General features: G+C 42.2%; 1 protein-coding gene across 1 annotated transcript in view; it reads right to left on the reverse strand.

Moving 5' to 3' along the window:
- LOC139645908 (collagen alpha-1(XIV) chain-like) overlaps nt 1–20,000 on the reverse strand; it is a gene marked incomplete at its 3' end in the record, with an annotated part of 102,260 nt that overhangs the window by 26,979 nt on the left and 55,281 nt on the right. Inside the window, exons 5-8 of the mRNA XM_071521778.1 lie at nt 8,008–8,166; nt 5,850–5,969; nt 2,361–2,525; nt 1,065–1,226 (exon numbers count right to left, since the gene is read on the reverse strand). Of these exons, the coding sequence (XP_071377879.1) occupies nt 1,065–1,226; nt 2,361–2,525; nt 5,850–5,969; nt 8,008–8,152 (592 nt within the window). The remainder of the gene's footprint in view (nt 1–1,064; nt 1,227–2,360; nt 2,526–5,849; nt 5,970–8,007; nt 8,167–20,000) is intronic.

Here is a 20,000-nt window from a genome sequence, read left to right on the forward strand (position 1 = left end):
GATGAGTAGAGCGGGAAAAGCTCTGATGTTCCTCACTGGCATCAGAGATAGCTAAAGTGTGTCAACACTAGGCTTGGGGCGATATGCGATAATATTGATATTTACATAAAAAAATATTGCGATAGTTTCTGCGTTATCAGATATCGCCCCCCCACCCCACCCGGTCGCAGCACCATGTGCTGCTTAGATCACAATTGTGCAAACTTTTAAACTTATAAACCTATAATCTTGTGGTAGGAGAGTAAAAAACTGAAATAATCATAGTTGTCATTTTATTTCAAGTGGGTTTGCTTTTCCTCAATCAGCCTGTTTTCCAGGAAACAGCAGGAATGAGCAAATTACAAATAGCCATGGTTTCCTCCAATGCTTGAAAACTTGAAATCTGAAAAAAAAAAAAACTGAAAAAAAACAAACTACCAAATTTGATTTGACAATTTGGACACTAAGGCTGGGTATTGGCAAGGACCTCATGATACGATACATATCACGATACATTGCGATACGATACATATTGCGATACATTGCAATACTCTACATAATTTACTGAAAATTTTAAAATAGAGCTGAAAATACAACTTGCTGTGTACCACCTGGGTACTCTAATATGTAGATCACATTATATTGATAACTCAGCGGACAAATTGAGTCAAAACGATTTAATTCAAAGGGATTTGAGGGAAATTTAAGGACATTTTAAATCCTTTTAAAACATGAATAATCTTTTTTTAACGTATTGATACGAGGGGCTGGAAAATCGATACAGTATCATGGAAAAAAATATTGCAATACTCAGCTGTATCGATTTTTTTTGCACAGCCCTATTGGACACTAGCCCAAGATGGCTCATGCCTGAAATAGTAAACTAGATAGTGAATGGGGAGATATTCCAGACAAAGCCACAGTTTAAAAATCAAATCAAGCTGTCTCAAGCCCCAGACTGGATTACTACTCCTGTCACTGTAATTATGACCCACAGCGATCACAGTTAACGCCCTCTTGGGTTTTAGTTCTGACAGCGGCCGCAGCCTGTCACCGACCAATCAGACGGCTCGGCTGAAGCGAACCTTTGATGACTTTGTCGAGCTGCTCCACCCGCTCGCACACCGCCTTCGTCAGACCTTCAACGATGTCGCTCATCACCGCAAAGTCCGCTACGTTATAAACATGAGTCTCCTCTGGAGGAGAGGCGATGGCCTTCAACTCGTTCTCATCTGCATTCTTCACACCTGGAGAGAGAGAGGGAGGGAGAGAGGGAGGGAGAGAGAGAGAGAGAGAGAGAGAGAGAGAGAGAGAGAGAGAGAGAGAGAGAAGACAGAGGGGAGACAGATGGAAGAGAGAAGGAGAGAGGAAGAAGAGAGAGAGAGGAGAGGGAGGAGAGAGGGAGAGAGAAAGAGAGAAAGAAAGACAGGGGGAGGGAGAGGAAGAGGAAGGAGAGAGGAGAGGGAGGAGAGAGAGAGAGGAGAGAGAGAGGACGAGGAATTGAGAAGAGAGAGAGGAAGAGGGGGAAGAGAAAGAGGAGAGGAAGAGAGAGAGAGGAGAGAGGAGAGAGAGAGGAGAGAGAGGAAGACAGAGGGGAGAGAGAGTGGGAAGAGAGAAAGAGAGAGGAAGAAGAAGAAAGACAGAGGAAAAGGGAAGAGAGAGAGGAGAGGGAGGAGAGAGAGAGGAAGAGGAAGGAGAGAGGAGAGGGAGGAGAGAGAGAGGATGAGGAAGTGAGAGGAGAGAGGAGAGGAAGAGGAAAGTGAGAGAGAGAGAGAGAGAGTGGGAGAGAGACAGGAGAGAGAGAGGAAGAAGAAGAAAGAGAGAGGAAAAGGGAAGAGAGAGAGAGGAGAGGGAGGAGAGAGAGAGGGCGAGAGAGAGAGGGAGAGAGAGAAATAAAGAAAGAGGGAGGAGAGAGAGAGGAAGAGGAAGGAGAGAGGAGAGGGAGGAGAGAGGAAGAGGAAGTGAGAGGAGAGGAAGGGGGGAAGAGAGAGAGGAGAGAGGAGAGGAAGAGGAAGGTGAGAGAGAGAGAGAGAGAGAGAGAGAGAGAGATAGAGAGAGAGAGAGGGAGGAAAGGAATGGAAGGGAGTAAGAGAGAGAGAGAGAGAGAGAGAGAGATGCTGATAGGTCATGTGTCACCACAGATAAGTGTAAAGACAACATCAGTCAGAATGAAAATCAAAAGCAAATCATCAGCTTTTTCATTTAGAGAAACAACAGCTGGTCTAAAAAAATGTTTTTAACTTTGAAGCTCAGAATCAAGAGTTGAAGAGGTGAAGAAGCTTTTGGAATGCCACCATGCATCCCCAGGTGTTTCCATGCTGTCAGTGAGAAAAGCTGCTCATGGTTCCTCAGGACGGAGGTGAAGTGCTGGTCCTTCTTACCGATGGCGAACAGCTCGATGCCGGCCTCCCTCAGGCTCTGAGCCGGAGGAATCACGTCGTCCTGAGACTTCCCGTCCGTGATCAGGATCCCGATCTTGGGAACGCCGGATCTGGATCCGGACTCCGGTTTGAAGCTGTTCTCCAGGATGTAGGTCAGAGCCAGACCTGCAGAGAGAGAGAGAGAGAGAGAGAGAGAGAGAGAGAGAGAGAGAGAGAGGGTTCAGATCAGTGGATTCAGAATGGTGTTCACACTGTCAATTCCCTGTGTAGCTTAGAGCAGTGATTCTCCACCTTCTTCATATCAAGGACCCTAATTTAGTCCACATTAGAGCCACAGACCCCCATTTGATTGGATTTTGTCCCTTGAACCCAAATCTGAGAATATTTTTTATTGTCAGATATGATTTTGTCCAGAATCCCATGACTGTCTGTATTGTAGGTAGAGAGATAACAGAGAAACTATGATCAGAACAGTCATTCATCAGTTTGTTGGGGACCCCCTGGAAGCCCCTCACGGACTCCTGGTGGTCCCCGGATCCCACGTTGAGAACCACTGGCTTAGAGGGTTGAGCAAGGCACTAACACTGCCAGGGTGAGCGGTTCTATTCCTACTAAATTAACTAGAACTCTTAAGTATTCATGGTACTGCAAGGCTCTCTGGATGAAACCCTCTACCAAATGGTAAAGGCAGGAACAAATGAGTTTACTTCAGGGTTTGGTTCCGTTCCCCCAGTTTGCGCTTTGGAACCGGTTCCCAGTTAGCAAAACACCCGGAAATCGTTAATCCTCAAGTCGAAGGAATCCTCCTATCGAATCCCCCGTCGTCTCCCACTGATGATGTCATACACTTGCGTCCCCAGTCCCCCGCTTCCCAGTCTTTCAGCGTGGCAGATGGACACAAGTGTTTGAAAGCGTGGGCACACTTCTCAAAATTAAATGAGGATACGGCCAAATGCAATACTTTAAATACAATTTCCTTTGTCCCTTTTTCCACCACAAATTATTTAAAAAGGTTCAATAAGGGATTCAAAAGGATTCTGATTCGATCAGCAGATTCAATACTGGATTGAGATTCAATAAAATGCTTTCAAAATGACATTCACTTCCAAAATGACATTCAATTCAACAACAGTGAAGAGAAGGAACGCTGCTTTGTGCTTAGTGGGTGTAGAAATGAGAGCTGCTCTTTAGAAAAGTAGGGAAGCTCTGTGCAGTGTTGCCAAGTGTTGCAGCTATTGGCTGCTCAAAAAGTCACTAGAAGTCACCAGATGATGTCATACGCTACTTTGCATATCAATATAAAACCTACAGTCCCTGTTCTCAGTAGAGGGAGGGAGGGGGTGGCTGTGCTGTGAAAGGGAAGCACTGTGATCATCATCAGACCTCTTTGATTTAGACAAACAAGCAGCACAAATTGGCCTCAGTTGTCTCAATTTGTCGTGAAATACGTTCGGATTCAACACATTAACATTGTTTCCCGCCGTCCGAAAAAGTCGCCCGATTTGTTGCTAGTGGCGTTTGAGAGATAAAGTCGCCAAGGGGGGGTCGGAAAAGTCGCTAAATCTAGTGACAAAAGCCCTATTCGCACGGGACTAGTATTACCTGGGGACCTCATGTGATGTAGAAATTACCCCCCCCCCCCCCCCCCACATCTGTGTTTCGTGCGGCGCATTCGCACGGGATAAGCGAAGTCTGTGTTTTACTCGAATTTACTGACATTATCCCCCGGAGATAATATCAAGCCTCTGCGTAACATCAACAAAAAACTTTGAAAAAAAAATAAAAATACAACCCTAAATCACAGAGATGCCGATTCGCACGGGACTAATATTATCACATGACCTCTGTGTTTGGTGAAATATGGTAGGTAATTTGCGGTGGAATTTTTACTTTACAAATTACGGACATGGCAGATTCGCACAGGATTAAGATCACAGACGACCTCCGCAATTATTACAAATTACTAGAGGTCCCCAGGTAATACTAGTCCCGTGTGAATAGGGCTAAAGTCGCCAAGTTCGCAACAGTGACTCTGGCAAAACCATGATAAAAAATATCCGAGGTGTCTCTCCTGAAAAAACTTTAAAAAAACCAACCTATTTGGTTGTTTTCCTGCATCAGTGTACAGTGAACTGTAAAACCATACAGCAGGTGTCAGGTAAAAACCTTTTATCTCCAACTATACAACTATACAAGAAACTAAGAAAAACAGCCTTGTTTTCAGATTACCCAACATGCATTTCAGAGTTTAGCCAGTGGGGTTTTGAACAGATTTCATTTTCTCAGCCCATAGAACCACGTCATCCTTCATGTGCCGTTAAAACATCAAAATCACCAATCGGAGGTTTCCATATGACAGCAGTGATATGCATAATTAAAGGCAGCCATGACGCAACAGTAAATAAAGGCTTTTTGTAGTTTTTCTTTTCTCCTTGTTTTGACAAATTCAGTTTTGACAGCTCAACATCAGAGCACATTATAACACTTTTAAAGGATAGCTGTGACAGTAAATTAAGTCCCTGGCTGTCAGTCTGTTTCCCAGCTGAAATGACTTAATGAACATAATTGGTTTACGGTGCAGTTATGAACTTAACAAGCTTTTAGCCTAATGAGTGCACAGTTAATTAACATAATGAGTTTATAACTCTGGCCCACTAATGGCATAACACTGGAGTTACCAGGCTGTCTCATGCTGTGTTTCACACTGATGCCCTTTCACTGCACTGTGTTGAGCTTTTGACTTAGTCTGGTCTGATCAGCTGATGTTTGTCTGTAAACTACATGATGATTTTGTTAATCTTAATCATAATGTGATATGGTGAAAACTGTGTGCTTGTTTGGGTTGAACTTGACGCCTCCTGCACATCGCTGTCTGTCAAACGCTTGCTGGGTGTTTTAATTGTGTATTTTACTATTTGTTTTTACTGTGTGTTTTTATCGTTAACTGTCTACACAAATTACCCTTACAGGACAATAAAGTTTTGAACTGAAGTTTTGAACTGAATTGAACTGAATTGAATCAGATTGCGTTAAATGAAACCGAATTGAACTGAGTGGAACAAGCCATGGTAGAGTGTAGATTTTAATCTTAGACACTTAAAAATACATAACTTTTAATCTAATTTTAATTCAGTCTATCTTTGTGAGCATTAACTGTGATTATACACTGAAATGAATTGAATTGAACTGAATAAAATTGAACTGAACTAAGCCATGGAAGAATACAGATTTTAGTCTGAGTCTAGCTGTGTCAGTATTACCTGTAATTGTAAACTGAACTGAATTGAACTGAATGGAAATGAACTGAATTAAACTGAATTTAGTGGAATAAAGTATAGATTTTAGTCTGAGTCTACTTTTAAGTTGAATAAGTGCTGGTAGAGATTTTAGTCTGTCTACCTTTGTGAGCATCACCTGTGACAGCTGCCTATGGACTGATACAGCATGATTCCAACAGACCATAATAATCAGTGTCAGAGTGTTCTGTACCTGTCAGTGTGTTTCCTCCTTTGTACGGCAGGTTCTTCACAGCGTCGATCACAGCAGTTTTAGTGGTGTGAGCGTTAAGATGCCACTCGATCCTGGGGTCTCCACTGTACTGAGCCAGGCCTGCACACACACACACACACACACACAAACACACACACACACACACACACACACAAAGAAGAAGAGTTCCCAGTCAGTCTATGCTTCAAAGTTAAACAAAGCTGAAGTGTAAGCGTTCAGTCAAGTCATTCATGCAGTCAGTCATATAAACTACAGTATCATCTGCAAATGTAGAGATTCATTTAAACTCTCAGTTTAAACGACGAGTCACTCTTCTGCCTCACTTCACTGTGTGTGCTGGTAATGAGGAGTGACTATTCCTCGGGGATCAATATCTACAATTTTAAAAACTGACACCTACTATTACCACATGACTGACTGACTGAACATTTTTAAACCAGCTGTGGTGTTTTTTAAAGGAAAGTAGGTAACTTACTTTAGATATTATAGCATCTATATTACAGCATATATAGATATTATATCATAGCTCAAACAAACTTCCACAAGAACTCAGAAGTGCCAAAACATTTAAAACTAGGCTTTTGGTTCTGCAGAAATAAAGATAATTCTGCACAGTCAGACTTTGTCGTTATTGAACTTTTATTTATCACATTGTATCATGGTTGTATCGAATCATGCACCACATATTGAGTGTCGAATCGTGAGATAAGAAGATCGTCCATCACTATAAAATAGTATTTTCTTACTGTATCTCAGTCGGTAACACTGAGTTAGGGGTTTGAATCCCATTGAGACCATCCATGCTAAAAACATACAGTATGAACTCATGGTATTTTATGTGATATTTGTTTCCCACCAGGCATTGTGATTGGACGAGAGCTGCTCCATGAGTATTAATAACCACAATATACTGTATGAACCTCACACTGCAGCTCAGCAGCGTCACTCTGCCTTGTTTACATGAACAGAACAAAGCAATTAAGATTGTTTACTGTTGTTTAGCAACAAGGAATTCATTTTTTGGCAGCAGAGGGACAAAAAAAGTAATTAAATTAAAACCCACAGCTTGTATTGTTGTTTAATGTTTGATAATATTGTCAAAATGTTGTAAATGTTTTCTGCCTGCGGCTCACTGCAGCACATTATTCATTATTTAGTTTCATGACTTTGTTTTCAAATCTCCTCTGGCTCAGGACCAGAATGTTCTTCAAGATGTTTTGCAGATATCTGTAGTTTAGCTAATGTTAAGTTAATGAAAGTTAAATTAATCAATTGAATTGAATGAGTTAAAATGAATTAATGTGAAGAGTGAGTCGTCACAATACTGGACCCTGATTGGCCGACAGCAGCTCCTCTAACTCAAATGAGGTAGTGGTGGCTTTCCAGTTCACATGCTGCAAACTGAACCCTGATTGGACAGATTTCAGTCATTCTGGAGTGAGGGAGCCAATCAAGACGTCCAGCTGTCCAGCTGTGATGCATTTCCTGGAGTTAGTCTGAAGTTTAAGTTGTTATTAGAAAATAATTTTAAATTTAACCACTCAAACAAAATGTAATTTTAACAATGTCTCATTAAACATCTTTGATCATGTATGTGTATAAACAGAGGAAAATTAGAATTTCTACAATATGGGACTTTTAAGTGAGTCAGTCTGGATAAAAGCATCCAGCAATTAGAGTATACAGTGTTTATAATGAAACCCTTCAAATACCAAATTGACAGTGATGGCAAAAACCAAAACCTCTTTTAGTTTAGATATTATAGTTGTAATTATGGAATTGATAATTGATGATGATGTGGTGAATCTTGTTAATATGTGTATGCATTGGTAACATGGGATTAAGGACTTGCTGCAATGAAAGTTTTTTAGTTTATTTTTTACTTGGTTACTTGAGAAGCTGTGATTAAATGATGGTGATGAATGGTTTAATCACAGAATATCTGTGTGACCTTTGACCCGATACAAGTACATATAAGGAAATAATTCAATTTCCTCTGTCTCACAATGACGAAGGCTGTGTAGCTGAAAACGCTTGGCGGGATAAATAAAGCACAAAACTAAAAGAAACTAAAACTAAAACTTGACCTTTCTTCTTTCTGCTGAAGTAAAAAAAAACAAAAAAAAACCCTCCTCACCGATCCTGGTCTTGTCGAACTCCACGCTGAAGGCCTTGACCAGGTTCTCCAGGAACATCCGGACCAGCCTGAAGTTGATGCGTCCGATGCTCCAGGACCCGTCCACCAGGATCACGATGTCGGCGATGGCCGGAGTCTTGCACATGAACACCTCTTCATCTACAGACGGACAGACACACAGCAAGGAAATACTGACACACTTAAACCTGAAGAAGTGTAAATTCATATTGTGCAGCCTCAGAACAATATTGCATATCTATGTACCATGAAGATACTGTAAAACCATCCTATAGGACAGTGATTCTCAACCTTTTTCATATCCAGGACCCCTAATTTAGTCCACATTAGAGCGACAGACCCCCATTTGATGAGATTTTGTCTCTTGGACCCAAATCTGAGAATATTTTTATTGTCAGATTTTGTCCAGAATCCCATGACTGTCTGTATTGTAGGTAGAGAGAAAACAGAGAAACTATGATCAAAACAGTCATTCTTCTACATTCTTTAATTGTGTTAACTTTAATTTAATAATGCTGAAGTTTAACAATTCATCAGTTTGCTGGAGACCCCCTGGAACCCCCTCAAGGACCCCTGGTTGTCCCCGGACCCCACGTTGAGAACCACTGCTGTAGGAAATAGATATGCATATTAAAAAGCATGTACTAGATAAGAAGGATATGAAACATGTGCATCAGCCTACAGGACACACACAGCAGAGTACAGTGGTAAAAAGTAGGACAATTTGATGTGCAGCTTCTGTCCCAAAGTATTACAAAGTGCTTCATTAATTCTAATTCAATTCAACACAGTATAATTAAACCCTGGAGGAGAGAGGCACTTAGTTTTCAGCAGATGAAAAATAACAGCCCACTCTGTTGTTTGTCTCGACAGTTTACTGGGTGATAAAACAGAACCGGCTCTAATGAGGCGGCGGCGGTTCATTTACAAAAAGCCGGTCCGGCGCAGCGTGGCAAAGGCCAGAGAAATTAGGCAACAACAGGATTCTCTGTGAGCCAATTATCTTCCACACAGCGCCCCGCAAGCCGTTCCTCTCCGGAGGGAGGCGGTGATCGGTAGGTTGCCGGTTCGAATCCCCCCGGGGGGAAACCTGGCAACCTGATCAACAACCGCTGTCAACAAGCACCTGAACAAGGCATTTAACCTCCCGCTTCACTGCTGAGGAGAGCGTGAGCGCTTCGCAAACACAAACAAAGGTTAAAAAAGTGTTTTATCTTCTGAACCAAGCCTCACTGTGTAGGCTGATGTAGGAAGATTTAACCTGCTTTCAGGCAGTTTGCTCAACACCAACAGTTTGCTTTGTCGTGCGAATATTTAAAACATCTTTGGTGAGACGGTCAGTAGCTCTGCATATCATTCAGTTTCCTGCAACCCATATATTGGGTTGGAAGCCAGTTTCTGGAAAACACCGCTTTGCATCCAAACTCATACAGGTTCAGCTTGAGTGCAGTAAAGTGTAGTAAACTGTAGTAAAGTGCAGTGAACAGCAGGGTAGTTTAGCGTTCCAGGGCGACAAATTTGACCATTTGACACTTTTTTCAAGTATTTTTTTTTCACTCTTGCTGAAGTTTCTTTTCCTCAAAATATTTTAACTTGTTCCAGTGTTGGTGATCTCCATCCACTGGAAGACTAATGAGAGGAAAATGAAGACAAAAAGTGACCCGAAATGGGGAAAACAATATCTACAATATCTATCTCTCAAAACAATATATACTGAAAATACCTTTTTAGTCATGGTACGAATATACAGTATATATATGTGTATATGACTGTGTATATGGGTATATGGATATACGCATATAAATGACATTGGACTTTAATATTTTTTGTTTATAATATGTATGTAGATACTTTGTTATGCTTGAGTTGGATGATCGTGACACACTGCCATGAACAAAATAAAAAAAAATATCCATCAATCAATCAATCAAAAGACAGACTGAACACACTGGATTTCTCACTGGCTTTAGCTGAGCATGCTGGTTGCTTATTGGCCTTCCTCCATCAAACCCGACAGAATTTAAATTCAGTCGTCTGCTGGAACAAATCTCATCACTTTCAATCTAAGTCATTTACACAAACACAAGATCTCAAGTCAAGACTTTAGAAACCTTTTTAAAGTCATCAGAGTACAAGTCAGAGTCAAGTCCCAAGTCACCAGAAACCCAAGTCAAGGCTCAAGTCTTCTCTTCATGCATCTAGTCTTCTCCTTCATGCACCACCAAGTCAAGTCTCAAGCAATTCAAACTCTGACTCGAGTCCAAGTCATGTGACTCGAGCCCCCGCCCTCTGACCACTACCAATGCAAACCTAACTTCAAACTAGCCAGCAGCAGGCAGCAGACTGTGTGTGTGTGTGTTGGACAGTTCCCAGGTGTGACTGTGTGTAAAACTGCATGATGAAGTGAATCTGGGCGTTGCTGGAGAAGAAGAGCTCTGCATGCTCCGCAATCCTTCGCTGAATAAATAAAGGCTTAAAAAACACAACTGAGACACACACACACACACACACACACACACACACACACACACACACACACACACACACACACACAGAGCCAGAGCCAGGAGGCAGCGACGATTATGAAAACAAATCCTCGACGGTTTTCCTTCACTCCGGATTAAAAGCTGAAAACTGTTAAAATAAAGCAGGAGGCGCGAGCGGCCGGTCAGCGGGGGGGGGGGGGGGGAGACAGAGGGGTGGGGGGGCGGGGGGGGGGGGGGTTCTACCTTCAGATCAGATCAGGGCGTTGACACATACTTGGCCCGCCTGCTGCTGCCATGCTCATCTGTAAGAGCTGCATCTAAACCCGCTGGCACTCGATTTCTCATCCCCCAGATGTATATAAGAGAATATTTCTTTCAGGTCGCGGCATGTTTTAACATCTCCGAGGAGAGGGGGGGGGGGGGGGGAGTGGGGTGGCATTTTCTTTACGTTTTTTCAGCAGTGATTTCATTCATCATTGACAGCAGCGGCGGAGGAGAAGTCTATCACTTCTTACAAGTCTCTGCAGTGTCGGAATTTAAACCTTCGGAGAGACTCTGATATGGAGTTCAGCAGGCAGATGAAGAGGTGACATAAGAAGAAATACAAGAACTTCACCCGCTCTGGAAAGAATGAGGCTTGTGCTTATCGTTATCTATAAGCCTATGGGAAGCCAGATGGGTCAAAACGTGTCAACATTTACCTACACGTGACCAATAAACATGATCTTCACTCCCAGATGGACCAATCACATTCTTTGCTGTACATTTCTTTCTTTGATGAGTTCTTTTTCTTGTTTGTTTTCACCATTCTGCTGTCATTGGAACTCAATGATCTGCTAATTGACAAAGCTGAGTGAATGGGCGACTTGTGAGTAATGAGGAGCAGCTGTGTCAGTCCTGTGCTGCTGTTTGTCTGTTATGTCTCTTTGTTCTCCGGTGCCAAAAACATAGAAGAAGATGAGCTTCAGTTTTTGTTTTTTTGTGTGATCTACCTGTATATTCTTCACCATTCTTCAACCTGCAAAGGATCTGCACCAAGTCAAACTCTACAAACCAGTAATCCCTTAAAATAACTTTACATTTTCATTATTTACATTAATTCACCCCTTAATTCATGCAATATCCCCTTAAAATGAATTAAGGGAGTTTTTAATGGAGGAGACCCCATCAAAACCTCCTTAAACACCCCCTTAATCTTGACTCCTTACTTTCTAATTTAATGTAAAATTCAGGGAGACAGGAACTTTCCATTAATAACCTGTGAACCTGCACAAAAGACATGAGAAATCCCTTAATTTCTAGTGTCTTCATGAATCAACCCATGAATAAATCCCTTAAAACCCCATGATACTAACCTTACTGTTTTTAAAGCTATGTTATTTTGAATGGATAATTCATGTTTATGTAATGAGAAATGAAGGACATTTCAGGGATCAAATTAAGGGGTTTTGGTTTGGTAGTGACACCCAAAGGTGCACCAGTGGTCCTTTAGGTATTTGTTGCTGAAGGGACGTACCTGCAGGTTTTCGAAGGGTCAAAGCATCAACTTATGTACATTTTTGCCACTTGAGGTACAGAAATATTCCTTTAGAGGTACAGGAGAGAAGGTACAAATATGAACCCAATGCCTAAAGGAACAATATTCGTCCCCTAATATATTTCTCACCCACCGATCAGCATTTGTCTTCTTCCAGGAACATTCTTGTACCTTGTTTTGTGAGAGTTCATGTACCGTGAAACTATTTATTCAATCAATACATCTCCGCACTAATTTAATCACCGCTAATTCCCGTCTAACTACTCGTACTCTGAGATTTAAGTGAATTTAATTCCGGAGACTCGCGGCAGAATGCGTCTCGAAAAGGCCGGCGGGGGTTTTAAGCATCGGTGGGATTAGCACATTCTGTTTTTTTTGGGTCTGAACAGGAATTGAAAGTGAAGGGCGAGGCGGCGTTTAGTGAAGCTGAGTGAGAGAGAAGCAGCTCTGTGGTTTCTACAGCACAACTGGGAAAACACACGCACCTGGACAGATGGAGCAGAAGAAAGAAAAGGTTAGAGAGAGAGAAAAGGAAGAAAAAGCAAAAGGAAAGACGGGAGACAAATGCGTATTAATGGACATTACACAGGTGGTGAATACCAATGTAAAGTCTCTTCCTTCTTGATTCACTCGTCTTCCCCTCGGACTTTATTTTCCTTTCATTTTGTATTTTCTGTGGGGGTTTTTGTTGTCCTGTTTCTTGTTTGTTATCAGCATTCTTCTGTTTTGTTACTGAATTATTTATGCTGCAATTGATATCGGTGTCTAAACTGGCAGGTTACACACACACACACACACACACCTACACACACACACACACACACACACACACACGCTTCTATGTGGGGATGAGACGGAAAGAAAGAGACAGAGAGAGAAAGCGAGACAGAAGGAGATTTGACATTTGATGTTCGTTGATGAAACATCTCACATCAAAACAATGGAGGAAAAAAAGAAAGGTATTGGCAGACAATGTGAGACTGGAAAAGACACAGAGAGAGGGAGAGAGAGAGAGAGAGAGAGAGAGAGAGAGAGTGAGAGAGAGAGAGAAAGGTGGATCATAAAGTGGAAAGACGAAAATAAAGGAGAATGACAAAGAGAAAAGGATGGAAAGGTTCAGTGGAGCGGGGAAGAATGAGAGGAGATAAGAGACGTGAATAAAGCAGACAAAGAGGGAGAGAAGGCTAGAGAGAGCGACAGAGAGAGAGAAAGAGAATGAGAGAGACAGAGAGAGAGAGAGAGAGAAAGAGAATGAGAGAAAGAGAATATGAAGTACAAATTTGGGGTGTGGCTGAGAAAACAATGAGAGGAGATAAGAGCTGTGAATAAAGCAGACAAAAAGGATGAGGGGAGACAAGGCCAGAGAGAGAGAGAGAGAGAGAGAGAGAGAGAGAGAGAGAGAGAGAGAGAGAGAGAGAGAGAGAGAGAGAGAGAGAGAGAGAGAGTTTGGGGTGTGGCTGAGAAAACAAACAAAAAGAATAGCAGAGCTTAAAGTCATGCTCCTCTACATTTTTCACATTTAAATCTCCATTCTGCTCCTCTTTGTCTGATGTCAATAACCCAACAGTGATCCAAACTACCTCCAGTTCATAAAGCTTCTCCTTATCCTCTGCTGTACAGGAAGTGATGTGTTTTACGTTTCCGGTTTGTTTGGAATCAACAGAAGAAGAAGAAGAAGAACTGGGTAGTTAGCATGAGCAGCGATAGCCATCATGACTGAACAGACAAAGAAAAGAGAAACTTAAAACTGCATCAACAGAAAAAAATCCAAGCTCCGCCCACACTGTTTGATTGACAGGTGATCGGGGTGTCACTCTCTTTAGCATTTCTTTCTGTCTAAAAAAGGCCGCCTTGGTCACTTAAAACAACAAAATCTTACATTTCAGGCAATTTCAATGTGTCAGTCGGAGTTAAACAGCCAACTGACATACAAGAAAGTTTGGGGTGGCACCAAGGGCCCACCCCGGCCCCCCTTTGGCTCCGCCCCTGGACGTGAAGAGGGGCTAGAGAGTCATACCATCCATACTTAGCAGAAATAAATAGTACATCCACCTCGTTACAGCTTCTCTTCTATTCTAACGGCTTCACAAACTATTTTGAGGTACTGTACAAGTACCTCAAAATTGTACTTAAGTACAGTATTCGAGTAAATGTACTTAGTTACTTTCCACCTCTGCCTCTGGAGGGGACAGAGCCCTAAAAGAGGAAGGACAGGAAGGTGGAGGGAGGGAAGACAGGGAGGGAGAGAGAGAGAGAGAAAAGGGAGGGAGGGAACGGAAACTTAACAACAGAAAGGCGTGTTGACAGATTCCTGCAGCAGATAGTTATTAGCGGAGTCTCAGGCGGCGAGTTCCTCCACAGGTCAGAGAGTCAGAGTCACGGATCCCAAGACAGCCGGGGTCAAGACTTTCAACTCGAGGACGTGAACCAGGTCTGCCAAGTCTGAACAATATTATAATGAGTCTACTCCGTGTACTGACACCCTCATGAATATTCACGGGTGCAGGGTGGGCCTGCAGGCTGATCAGTCAGGTCCCGTGTGGCTCAATGGATCGAGCGAGGCACTAATGAAATCATTAACGACCCCATGAAATAAACTCCCAATACTTTTACTTCTGATTATTTTTCTGTATTTCTAATCAATAAAACCATCACATTTTTTAACAGTCCCGTCCCTCCACACCCCTCCTATCAATTAAACTGCCTGTCTCTTCCTGACTCATATTCCATTGGTTCAGTTCTTTTGATTGATCCCTCGCTGTGTCATGTCCCGCCCCCGACATCCTGTTTCAATAGGAAATACATCAAAAATCCAGGAAGTAAAGATGCCGTTTCATTGGGACTTTAAGGGGCAGTGGTGGAAGAAGTACTGAGATCTTTTACTTCAGTAAAAGTAGCAATACAACAATGTAAAGATACTCCATTACAAGTAAAAGCCCTGCATTCAAAAGCTTACTTAAGTAAAAGTACATAAGTATTGGCAGCAAAATGTACTTAGAGTATCAAAGTAATTGTACTCATTATGCAAACTGTCCCCATTTAGAGAGTTATATTTTTCATAAATGACTGGAATATTAATACTGATTTATTGACATACATGTACATGTAAGCAGCATTTTAAAGTTAAATAAATAAATGTAATGGAGTAAAAAGTACAATATTTCCCTCTAAAATGTAGTGGAGTATAAGTACAAAGTAGCATAAAATGGAAATACTCAAGTAAAGTACAAATACCTCAAAATGTACTTGAGTAAATGTACTTCGTTACTTTCCACCACTGTTAAGGGGTAAATATGGGTCAAAGGTCACATATTTAGTGAGCTTATAGGAATGTTTCTTAGTATAGGTGCTTTTCCATTTCTTCCTCAACAGCTTCAATTTGGATCGCTAATTTTTCATCAAGCGACGCTTCAAACGTCACAAACCGAGAACGTCTTCCGAAGGTCCAGCGGTCAAGTTGAGGTTATGGTCAGGGTTAAGGTAACCATGGTAACAGCTCGAGGCGAGGGAGGGGGAGGGGGAGGCTGCAACCACAAGGCCAATAGTTGCCATACCTGCCAGGTCAAAGGTCAAAGCTGTCACACCTGAGGCTGGAGGGAGCGTGGAGAGATTTACCTACGCTCTGCTAATTTACACACAGAGGGGCGAAAGGTCTCCAGCCTGCAACTCAGGGAGCGATGGCTCTGGTTAACAAATTTAATTTTAATTTTTATATTTTTTTTATTTATTTTGTCTGTGTTTGTGTCTTTTGTGCCCGTTTTGTATTGTTGTACCGTCTGGACACAATGCTTATTGTTTCTGTTCTGTCATATAGCTGAGAAAAATACCAAAAAAACGTACCTTAAAAAATAACAAAATAAATCCGCTGTCACATGCAGCAAAGAGCTGTAAAGGATTTGCTTTACTACAAATGTAAAACGAGCTTCTTTTAACAGCGGGACATAATCAGGCCAGATAGAAGTTTATTCTGGCAGATAGAAACCCCCACAGGACAGCAGCTAATCCGCTATTGTTGGTTGATGTGGGAGAGACCGCCGCCGCCGCCGCCGGACAGGAAGACGCTCCGCTCTGCTCTGCTCTGCTCAAATCATCTCGGTTAGGAGCTCAGATAGGAGATGAATGTGCATCTTCTCTGTCAAGATAAATCTGAGCGAGGACATGGGAAGCTCATGAATCAGCCTCGCCGTCAAGGAAGAAAAGGAGCGGCTCCGGATCGCTGAAGGGAAAAACACGACTCATCAAGACCGGAGACGTTTCTCAACCCAAAGAAACCGTCTTTACCTTTCTGAGTCTCTGACAGCCGGCTTTACATCAGAGAGAGCCAAGTTCATTTTAAATCACATTTATAGTCTTAAATCTACCAGTCAAAAGTTTGAACACACCACATTTTTCTTTCTTTTTACTATTTTCCATATTTTAGAATAACAGCAAAGACATCAAAACTATGAAATAACACAAATGGAATTATGCAACGACCAAAAAAAGAGTTAAACAAATCAAAACTATCTTATATTTTAGATTCTTTAAAGTAGCCGCCCTTTGCCTTGATAGAAAGGCAAAAGGCTTTGGAAAGAAATTCATACATAGGATCAACTTCACTATTTATATTCCTGCGTGTCTCCACGGACCTCGGAAAGACCGCTTTTAAGTTTTGTGCTCCGCATACTTGGAATATTTTACAGGGTTTGTTGAAATATGATTCCCTTGTTCCCCTGGGACATTTTCAGTCAAAGATATCAACTCTGGTTAACCTTAATTGCACCTGTTTTAAATGACGCACTCATGAGGATGGACTGATCTGTGTGATTCTCTGTTTGAATTGTTTCTTTGTTTGTTTGTTTATTTAGTTGTTTATTTATTCATTTATTCCCTCTTTCGTGATATTTGTGATTTTCTGTACTTGTAATCTCGGCACCACTGGAAAAGAGGGTCTCGACCCTCAGTGTGTCTTCCAAGAACTAAATAAAGGTTGATTGATATTTGTCTAAGAAACTCATTTCAAGCATTTAAGCAGAAGACTTTAGATCAGAACGGCTTTAAGAGAATGAAACACAGAACATTCAGTCAGGTGCAGACTGTTGACCTGCAGTGTGTTTCTGATTCATCTTCATCAGGTTGTAAAACTTTCTGAGACGTCCAACACTTTGTCAGCATGGTGTTCTTAAAGATTTCCCTGCTATTACTCTGCTACTCTGCCATTATTTCTGCTGCTATTACCACTATTACTACTGCTACTATACTGCTATTCCACAATTGGCAACAAGAGGCCAAACGAGCCACAGGATTGTTTTTTTTTTTTTAGTTTAAACCATTCGGTCGGGATGCAAATTGGCTCGTTGGCCTGTTTCCAGTAGGCTCCTTCCACAATATAACTACTACTGTGTTTTAATGAGCCTCGGCCTCGGGGAGCGAGGACGCAAAAAAATGTGGGTTCCAGGCTGAGAGACGCAGCTAACGAGGAGGCTAACGCTGGTTAGCACAGTTTAGCACCGGTTTGCTCCACAGGGGAAACTAGACGACTGGTAGAGAGCGACCTGGATAACGTGGCTGTAAATAATGAAAAAAAAAAAAACGGGATAAACACGCAAGCAGGATACACACTTGTCCTCTACTCGTAATTTTTTCATCACTAGAGCATCCAAAATATCAATATTTTACTCTTGGCAGCCTCTTATCTACAGTCAGCAGGTCTAATAACTTTGTCATGCAGGAAAGCAAAAATAAACATCGGTGCCATCACCAGATTGTAAATTGAAGCCCCCCCCCCCAAAAAAAGTTCCCGGACGGCCCGTGAGTGAATGAGTGTGTATTGGGAATCGCACTGGAGATGTAATGAAACCCAATGCAGATCCTCCGGTTGTAATGAGAGGATCTTGCATGGGATATTTTTTGCCGAAAAAAAAAACCCCCTAAGACAGTCCATAATAATACAGCGAGGGCTCAGTGTGACATGCTAGTCATCTTACTCTCTCTCTCTCTCTCTCTCTCTGTCTGTGTGTGTGTGTGTGTGTGTGTGTGTGTGTGTAGGCGTTATGTGTGAGGAGTGTGAATGGAGCCTGAACAGCAGGGTGTGTGTGTGTGTGTGTGTTTTGTTTTTTTCCGGCGAACAGATGAACAGTGATTTTGACACATGTAGAGATGGAGATTTGAGTGTGTTCTGCCCGGTGTGTTTTATCAGTCCGCACACACTGCCGGGAGATCGTCTTCCTCCGCCGGTGGAGAGAAAAGATGAAAATAGAAACCAATTACGCACCGCAGGGCCGGATCCCCAAATCCTTACGTTCAACAAAAACCACGACAGGGAGGCAGATGGCCTGTGAGAGGCTTTCTGACACCGACTCCGTCTACATGCATATTAAGATTCCTCGCCTGGTTAAGGGAAAACTCTGACCGTAACAAATATCATGCAAATGATTTATTTAATAGAATTTATAATCTCCTCTTCTCCTCTCTCCTCCTCTCAACTCCTCTCTCCTCTCCTCTCTCCTTGTCTCCTCCTCTCCTCACCTCTCCTCTCCTTGTGTCCTCTCCTCCTCTCCTTTCCTCCTCTCCTTGTCTCCTCTCCTCTCTCCTCCTCTCCTTGTCTCCTCTCCTCTCTCCTCCTCTCCTCCTCTCATCTCCTCCTCTCTTCTCTCCTCTCCTTGTCTCCTCTCCTCTCTCCTCTCCTCTCTCCTCCTCCTCTCCTCTCCTTGTCTCCTCTCCTCTCCTCTCCTCCTCTCCTCTCCTCTCCTCCTCTCCTCTCCTCTCCTCTCTCCTCTCCTCTCTCCTCCTCCTCTCCTCTCCTCTCCTCTCCCCTCTCCTCTCCTCGTCTCCTCTCCTCTCCTCTCCTCTCCTCTCCTCTCCTCCATGGTGGGACACACAAACACACAAACCGCTCTCCAGTCATAGTAGTGGGATTTGGCCATGTACGCACCTTAGTTTGGTTCCATTCAGTTATTTTAAAGGTGCAATATGTAGCATTTTTAAACATCGATACATCATTGTAAAACTAATTGTGATAGCTTGAGAAAATTACTGTAAACAAGTGAGTCCATGTTGGAGCCGATTGTTCTCCTCTCTCTCACACCAGTAGTATTGTTAGTTCTAGTGTTTCTCCACATTAAGACTACATTTCCCATAAGCCCCGTTGCTTCCTGCTTTGTTTGGAATAAACAGAAGATGAAGAACTGGGTAGTTAGCATGAGCAGCGATAGCCACCATGGTTGGACAGACAAAGAAAAGAGAAATAGAGCTGCAACGATTAATTGATTAATCGATTAATCGATTAGTTGTCAACTATTTTGATAATCAATTAATCCGTTAATTTTTTACGAAAAATAAGTCAGAATTCTCTGATTCCAGCTTCTTAAATGTGAATATTTTCTGGTTTCTTTACTCCTCTATGACAGTAAACTGAATATCTTTGGGTTGTGGACAAAACAAGACATTTGAGGACGTCATCTTGGGCTTTGGGAAACACTGATCCACATTTTTCACCATTTTCTGACATTTTATAGACCAAACAACTAATCGATTAATCGAGAAAATAATCGACAGATTAATCGACAATGAAAATAATCGTTAGTTGCAGCCCTAAAGAGAAATTCAAACTGCAGCAACAGAAAAGGAAGGAAAAGAAGGAAAAGAAGAAGAAGATGCCGCACTGTTTGATTGACAGGTGATTTCTGGGAAGTGTGGTGCAGAGACATCACAGCGATGACTTAGCATCAAAGATCAAAGAAACGGGGGAACTCGAGGATTACTTTAATCTGATTATTTACGGGAACCGGAGAACTGTGTGCATGTAAACACACATTTCTTTACGTGAGGAAAAGCTTACAGAAGAACACACAGGTGGAGCTTTGCTGTGGCACAAAGACACCGGCGGCTTTCACAGAGAAACAAACACAGTTTAGGTGTGTGATGTGTCTGATGTGTGACGCTTCCAGACTGCAGGCTCTCCCACTCCAGTC

The sequence above is a fragment of the Centroberyx affinis genome, unplaced genomic scaffold (genome assembly GCF_046629955.1).
Source record: "Centroberyx affinis isolate AG114_WGS23_722 - 3 ecotype Tasmania unplaced genomic scaffold, CSIRO-AGI_Caff_v1 ptg000924l_1, whole genome shotgun sequence".
Lineage (NCBI taxonomy): Eukaryota > Metazoa > Chordata > Actinopteri > Beryciformes > Berycidae > Centroberyx > Centroberyx affinis.